This window comes from Apium graveolens, chromosome 5 (genome assembly GCF_009905375.1).
Source record: "Apium graveolens cultivar Ventura chromosome 5, ASM990537v1, whole genome shotgun sequence".
Lineage (NCBI taxonomy): Eukaryota > Viridiplantae > Streptophyta > Magnoliopsida > Apiales > Apiaceae > Apium > Apium graveolens.
Genome location: NC_133651.1, coordinates 97042151 through 97049984, shown reverse-complemented (window position 1 = coordinate 97049984; position 7834 = coordinate 97042151). Strand labels below are relative to the sequence as shown.

The 7834-nt window shown below is 29.8% G+C and overlaps 1 protein-coding gene across 1 annotated transcript; it reads left to right on the top strand.

Moving 5' to 3' along the window:
* Window positions 1-1731: 1731 nt before the first annotated feature.
* Window positions 1732-2512, top strand: LOC141660271 (secreted RxLR effector protein 161-like). Its single transcript, XM_074467240.1, has 2 exons — window positions 1732-2331; window positions 2447-2512. The coding sequence occupies exons 1-2, from the start codon at window positions 1732-1734 to the stop codon at window positions 2510-2512; spliced, it is 666 nt and encodes a 221-aa protein (XP_074323341.1).
* The last annotated feature ends 5322 nt before the right edge of the window (window positions 2513-7834 follow it).

Here is a 7834-nt window from a genome sequence, read left to right as displayed (position 1 = left end):
CAGCTGAACAACTGATGGAGTTCACTCATGTGTCAGCAGTTGTTCACATAGTGATAGTTGTACAAGTATCCTTAGACTTGAGGTCATCATAGTCATCTTGTGTACACTGAACTATGTTTTGGTTTAGTTCTTAGTCTCCAGGGACAATGATTAGGGCTCTACTGGGTATAGGAATTTGTACACGAAGATAGTGTATGATCAATAAAGGATCTACCCCTTCCAGTGAAGGAAGCGAATGTTCAAGGCTGATCCACTTATGCTAGTTCAGGAATCTCTGGCCAGAGTGAATGAAATTAGAAAGGAGTTTCTAATTTGCATAGAACTAAGCATAGTAAATGGTAAGCAAGTGATTAAATTAGATAGGCTTGACACGAGATCCATGCCTTGTATTTAATCAGGACATTGTAGGGTAGAAGGAGTTTATTGTACGGTAACTATTCACTGAATAGGTTCTTGGTATTCTAAGTTGTGAATTCGTATTATCCGGATAGTCGCGATATGCTGAGAAGTATCCCTCACGATGTAGAATAAATATGAGTAATTAATTAATCATATTTAATAAATTAGAGAATTTATATAAATAATGATAAAATAGTTTTATTATTATTTATTTCTACTACCGGCTTAATATTGAACCTACAGGGTCACACCATAAAAAGAGAATGATTTAATGGTGGAGGAATTAATTAATAATGGCTGATAATTATTTATTTATGAAATAAATAATTAATTGGCAAATTTGATAATTGATTAAATTAGATTTAATTGATTATAAATTAATTAAGAAAAGTTCTTAATATTATTAATTAAGAATTTAATTTTTGGAAATTAAATCAAGAGAGAGAATTATTTCTAAAATGTTTAGAAAAAGGATTAATAATTAAAAGGTGTTTTAAATATTAATGAGAATAATAAATGGGTTAATAATAATAATACTTTATGGGAAAATTTCAGCTGAAAATTTTGCCTATAAATATACTATTATAAACCCAATTTTTATTCTAACCCAAAAATTTTAGAAAAACCTAATTCTCTCCACCTCCTCCTCCTCCTTAACGTCATTTTCTTGGTGGATACCGGTGGAGTGCTTCACGTTTGAGGAGCAGCTGCTAAGGATCTCCGATCGTTGCTTTTGGATCGCTATTAAAGGTTAGTAATCGATTCATATGTTTTAATCATGATTTATATGCTTTTATTTGGATTTTATATGTGTAAAAGTGTTTTACCATGCCTCCGCTGCGATTAAAATCCATCATTATTTTGGTGGGCTTGTTGCTCACCCTTGCTTTCTTCTTTCATCACACAACAACAGATAGAAAAGATGAACAGGACCAAGCTTCCAGTTCGCAAGCGGTTAGGAAACGTTCCGCAGTTTTCTGGAAGCGTTGATGCCGCCGTAGATGAGGTAGGAATTACCAATAGGCTAGGCTTTCAACTTTTGATGCACCAGACTTATGTATCTATATGAATTGTAATAATGGCAAGGAATATGTAATTCATTCAGAAACCCTTTTGAGGTGTAATGGCTTATAATTGTGGAACAAAATGACTTGTGTTATTTTTGGCATTCATCTCTGAGACTATAACTTGTGGTGTGTGTGTGTGTGTATATTGTGGGGTCACAGTACGTAGTAGTTGGTTGACTGTTAAGATTAAGTATTGATAAGGGAAATGGAACTTGTGACAACCCGAATCCCCGACCCCGGATTTGGGGGTGTTACAGGAAGTCTAATGTATACTCAAGTTTGTACTCGTCCAGAAAAAGCATTCATTGTTGGAATGTTGGAAAGATATTTGAGTAATCCGGTAATGGAGCAATGGAAAGCAGTGAAACGAGTCTTACAGTATTTGAAGAAAACAAAAGACTATTTGCTCACATACAAGAAATCAGATCATCTAGAAATCATTGGATATTCAGATTCTGACTTTGGAGGATGCAAAGATGAAAGAAAATCTACTTCGGGCTATATTTATCTACTGGCTAGTGGAGCGATTTTATGGAGGTTTTCCAAACAGACGCTCATAGCTTCATCCATCATGGCTGCAGAATATATAGCATGTTTTGTGGCATCCAATCAAGCTTTATGGCTGCGAAATTTTATCACTGGTTTGCGTATTCTTGATGGTGTTGAAAGACCATTAAAAATATTTTGTGATAATAAATTAGCAGTGGAGTATTCAAACAACAATAGGAGCACTACAGATGCAAAACATATAGATATTAAGTTCCTAGTTGTTAAAGAAAAGATTCAGAGTGGACATATTTCGATAGAACACATTGGCACTCACTCCATGATTGCGGATCCGCTCACTAAGGCATTAACACCTAAGGTTTTTCACGAGCATACTGCTCATATGGGTGTTACCTTATGTGATACTTTGGTTTAGTGGGAGTTTGTATTTCGGTATTTTATGTAATAAATATTGAGTTGTTTATGTTCTGCAGAATACAGTTTATGGAATTTTATTAAATGTCACTCTACTTTTGTTCAATTTTCTTATTGCGGTTTAACATTGAGTTGAGAAAATTGGAATCAATCTCGTTAGAGATTGCCTAAGGACTAGTTGGAAATAGACATTATATAGATCACTTTACATGTAATTTCTATGCCACTTATCCATACATTGATTTATGTCGTTGAATATATTTGTGTGGTGACCCTGGAAGGTTTAGTTACGTAAAGTTTATGACGAATGCCGCCAGAATCTGATACATATATAGTAGACGGACCGAATTATTTTGGTAAAATCTAAGGACGATAAATAGCATAAAGTTGCGCACTAAAGTTTTGTATGATTGATTCTGGATTCATATGAAGCTCAAGTGGGAGATTGTTATTATTATTTTTAATAATAATAATTATTTTATGGGCTACATATAAATATATCAATTATATTTGCTATTTATTATATTGGGTTAAATTAAGTGATCAAATAAGAAACTCAATTAGATTTTAATTTATGGTATGGACCTAATAAGTGGATACCTAATATCAGATCCAATTAAATTATAATGGGAGATTTAATTAGGTGGTATACAAAAGGGTTATAGTCCCCAATATATCAAGTACACGTCACGGCTTATCTTCTACCCATCAGAGAGAGCCATTGAGAAAACCCTAAGGAGTACTTGGTTGAGGAAGACAATAATCAAGAATATTATTCAGATTCAGATATCATTACAATTATAACCTTATGGATTCAGGTACACTTCCGTCTTCGGTTTTAATCTCGATAATTATATATGATGATTACGTTTCTTGTCTCTATCTTAGAGAATTATATGTTTATAGAATTGTCAGATTCTATCAATGCCACCTTCATTTTTCGATTTGCAAACAGAATCCCAATTTAGGAGATGATTTTTGTTAGCCGAATTGGGTGATTCGTCCTTTAAAAATTGTCTCCTAGTTTGTTCCAACTTGCTTAAAATAGTAATCGAGGTTTTAAACAAGTTGAACCGGAAAACATGCATACTAGTATCTATAATTTCCTGAAGAAGTACTAGTCGTTCAACCATCGACGAATGATCAGAATTCCAAGCTTCAAACTTTTTTTTAACTTTTAACAATAACGGACTCCAAAACTGATTCGAGAAAGGTGAAGATCCAATAACTGCACCCAGGTAAGTGAAAGGCCCCGACAACCTAGCAGCGAAGCTCAGTTGTTTAAAGCATGTGCAGCGCGGGGCTGCTTTGCACCTCGAGACATGTGAAATGACCGTTTCATCAAATAGAGGCACTGGACAGTATTGGAGGAAGTAAAGAAAACTGGCCCAGTCCCTCTTTCCCGGGCTGGGACAGTTTAATGTTTTAGTATTATTTTTCATTTATCTCTGCTACATCAGATATCTATTATATATCTAATACAGCAACAGGGGGGTTCGCTGAGCAAATTTAATCATAAATACAGTAATTAATATCCATACATTATTTGTTTTAACCATTAATACTCATTCATTATTATATAATTAATACCAATTCATTCATGTATTTTTTATTACCTCAATTAAAACATCATTATTATGCAACTCATTCATTATTATATATTTAATACGGATTTATTCATGTAATTTTTATTACCTCAATTAAAACATCATTATTATGCAAGTCATTAAAAATAATTTCTTCATAAAATTTACATACTCTATTAAAAAAAATTAGTATAAAAAATTTAAATGATAACCCTTGCATAAGAATTCATATAATACATAATTGACTTACTAATATCGATTAGTTGTTGCATACTTAGTATATATATTTATTTATAACTAATTATTATAGAGATACATGCATGCATCATATAATACATAAGTTATCTCATAAGTGACTTACTAATATCGATTAATTATTGCATACTTAATATATATATAAAACTAATTATTATATAAATATATGCACGCATGCATGTATCCATATATACATACATACATATATCCATAAAAACATATGTGCGTATGTACGTACATGTGTATATATATAACAATTTAGTTAGAAATGTTATATTTTCAGAGCAAGTTTTTAATTATCAGAGCAAAATAATAAAAATATTATATTACCCTGAGTTTGTTTTTCTATTTGGCATGTGGCAGTCATGTCTTGTCCTTTTTATTTGCTTCGAATATTAAAAACCTAATATTCAAATGAAATTTCTCTTTTATTTAATGTTTCAATTTTTTTTGTCTACAAAAAATAAAATTGTACTTATTTTTAACGTAAGTTAAATTCTAAAGACGAGAATACATAAATTATTAATTATCAAATTAATAATATAAATAAGTGAATTTTAAATATAAAGTAAAATAATTATTAATAGTAATAGTAATAATTTTAAATTTCATTAAAAAATAAAAAATATTTAATTTGAATAGCATGTCTATAAAACACATATATTAAAAATAATAATAATAATAATAATAATTATTATTATTATTATTATTATTATTATAAAATAAACAATATTAATACATCAGAAACTTGAATACAAAATCATGTTATTTATATAAAAAAAGTGGTAGTACATTTAAATTATAATAAAATTTATTTTTACAAAATATTATTGTTCGTCGTTAATCTTAATGACAAAAAAAATATATATATAAACATATGCGAAAATCGTACAAAATCTTACTATTAAAATAAAATTTATTTATTTATATTAATTGGTCAAACTTAAGTAAAGAATACTTCTTCTCTCTTCGCCCCCGCCCCGAAAAATAACACAGCGCCCATTCGCTTCGCACCCCAATTATGACATCTCTGCTCTCCCACTTCACACCCACCTTTAATCAGACAGTTGACTGACATATACCATATTTATCACATTATAGTCTACTATAAATATTTGCGAATTAAATATTAAAAACAAATCAACTAGAGAAACTTATATATTAAATATGATTATGTGCATCGCAATCATTTATACCTCTAATTGAATAAATATTTATATTTAATCATGTCATACAAAAAAAATATATATATATATAAACGTATATATATTCTTATATTTACACAAAAAAATTAAATTCAGGATTTTCATATATATATATAGACACACACATATATATGTATATAATATATATATATATATATATATATATATATATATATGTATATCTATGTGTTAATTTATGCAAAAAAACCTTTAACTTATGGTCTTCATAATTCATAAAATATATGATTATATTGGTTTATATTGGTATTTTACGGCGTCATCATGGCGTGAACGAATAATATTAACTAAAAATAAATAATCTTGGTAAAGTTTACATATGAAATACAACCAAGAAGCGCCTAGTATGTCGAGAGATGTGAATTTATTAATATTTTTCGAGAGAGGGGAAAGAGTTACTAAGGTCGGAAATTAAAATTGAAAAATACTAAAATTCAAATAACAATTATAAAATAAAATTTTATGTAAACAAACAACTATATCGTGCAGTAGTTTAGGCAATTACTAAAATTTCTAAAAAACTTCGATAGATCGTCTTTAACGGTGGAAAACAAGAAATGTCACTAGTCTTTACGTCAATTATAGATAAACACTATTGCACCAATGTCATCACAATAAAAATCTACTCGTATACACAAATAAATCCATCAACATTCGGGGGGATAACATGAAATATTATCATAAAATATAACTAAAATAATATCGATTCGTTCAATATAGAGCATACCCGTGCATTGCACGGGCTATAGAGCTAGTTTTTAGCTAAACGTGTAAACAACAGTTAACAAAGCTGGCAATTTTCCACTCATTTCACACCCATTATATGTATATATAAACCCATCTTCATCTTATATGCACAGTATATATATATTATTTATAATGTGATGTTCTTTTTGTGAAATTTTCTTAGTTTTGGTTGATAAAAATTGTGTTTTTAATAATTAATTACTTTAATTTTATTATAAAAATTTGTGTACTAATAAATTAAAATTAAAATCAAATAATAAAAACAATTATTTGATATATAATATAATAATAATATAAGGGGTCCTATACAAATGTGGGAAGTGGGCTTAATATTGAATAGGTTTGAGTAACTTTTTTATAGAGTCATATTTCGGGGACCTGACGGGGAATATGTAAGTGTACTCGGGGAGTTGACCCCGAGGGCTGTGGAGGCTCTTAGAGTCGTGTTATCCTCATCAAACCCAAAGAGGTTGCTCTTATGAAAATTGATATGCAGTCACACATTTGTCTCTCTCGGATGAACGCTGAGTGAGTGTCAGAGGCAAGGCAAGGTGATGAACTCCAAGAAAAAAAATCAAGTCATCCTTTATTAAAAACTATTTTTAATAATATCAAGTTATTTGATTTAACGTGCACTGATATTAGGCTCTTTATTTATATATTTGTAAGTACTTAGAAACCATACTTACATACGGGAACATCCCTAACAAACGTTTGTCAGGTAAGTATTATGCAACACAGGAATCCAACGAAAAACGTAAATAGAACCAATACAAGTATAATTCGGTTACATTACATTTTTGCCCCTGATCACGGTTAGGACCTGAAATCGCTTACTCCATTTTAATGCAGGTGGTCCATTCTCACTTAAAAAATAGAAGTCTAATTCAGACTCAACTATCCGCAGTCCGTGACTAGGGGCAAAAATATAATTTCACTTAACTATAGACAATGTCTGCGATTCATGTAGCGATTTTTTTTAATCACAACCGTCAAATGACTTATTCAACGGCTAAAAACCTATTATTGCATAACAGCTCACTAGCAAACCGTTGTCAGTAACCATCTCCCCCAACTCTAATTTAAATTAAAAAATTCTTAACAATAATAAATTGTATAACAATTTAAAACAATGCAATGAGATAAGTGCTAATTCGAACTGAAGTTAAGCAAAAACACATAATATAAGAATTTAAAGAGTAGTCGACATGTACACACTCTCATCCATATTTGCACGACCTTTTATGAAAATTAGGACCAAAAATCATGAAAATATGCAAACAATAGTATTTTGATCCTATTAAAAAAAAGTTGTGCACGTATCATTAAGGATATTCATATATCAGCTTCCTTTAAAAATGTAGTAGTCGACTAAAGTTGAGAAAAGATAATGACGGAAGGTAATAACATCGGTTCAAATTTTCTTTAGCTAATTTCGTTACGTGCACTTATCATTGCCCAGAAAATTTTCATTTATATCAAATATTTACAACAGTTGAATATAATATGTAAAATAGAGTTGATTTTGAAAATGTAAAATAGAAAAATGTGAAATAGAGTTAATTTGAAAATATAAACTATGCGTATTCTCAGAAAATCATCTAAAATGTTAAATCATCTAAAATTTATATCAAAA

What these genes read in the sequence shown, in the direction of transcription:
- LOC141660271 (XM_074467240.1), top strand. Translation starts at nt 1,732, where the DNA reads ATGTATACTCAAGTTTGTACTCGTCCAGAAAAAGCATTCATTGTTGGA. An exon ending in CTAAGGCATTAACACCTAAG is followed by an intron (nt 2,332 to 2,446) that starts GTTTTTCACGAG and finishes TATGTTCTGCAG; the next exon opens with AATACAGTTTATGGAATTTT.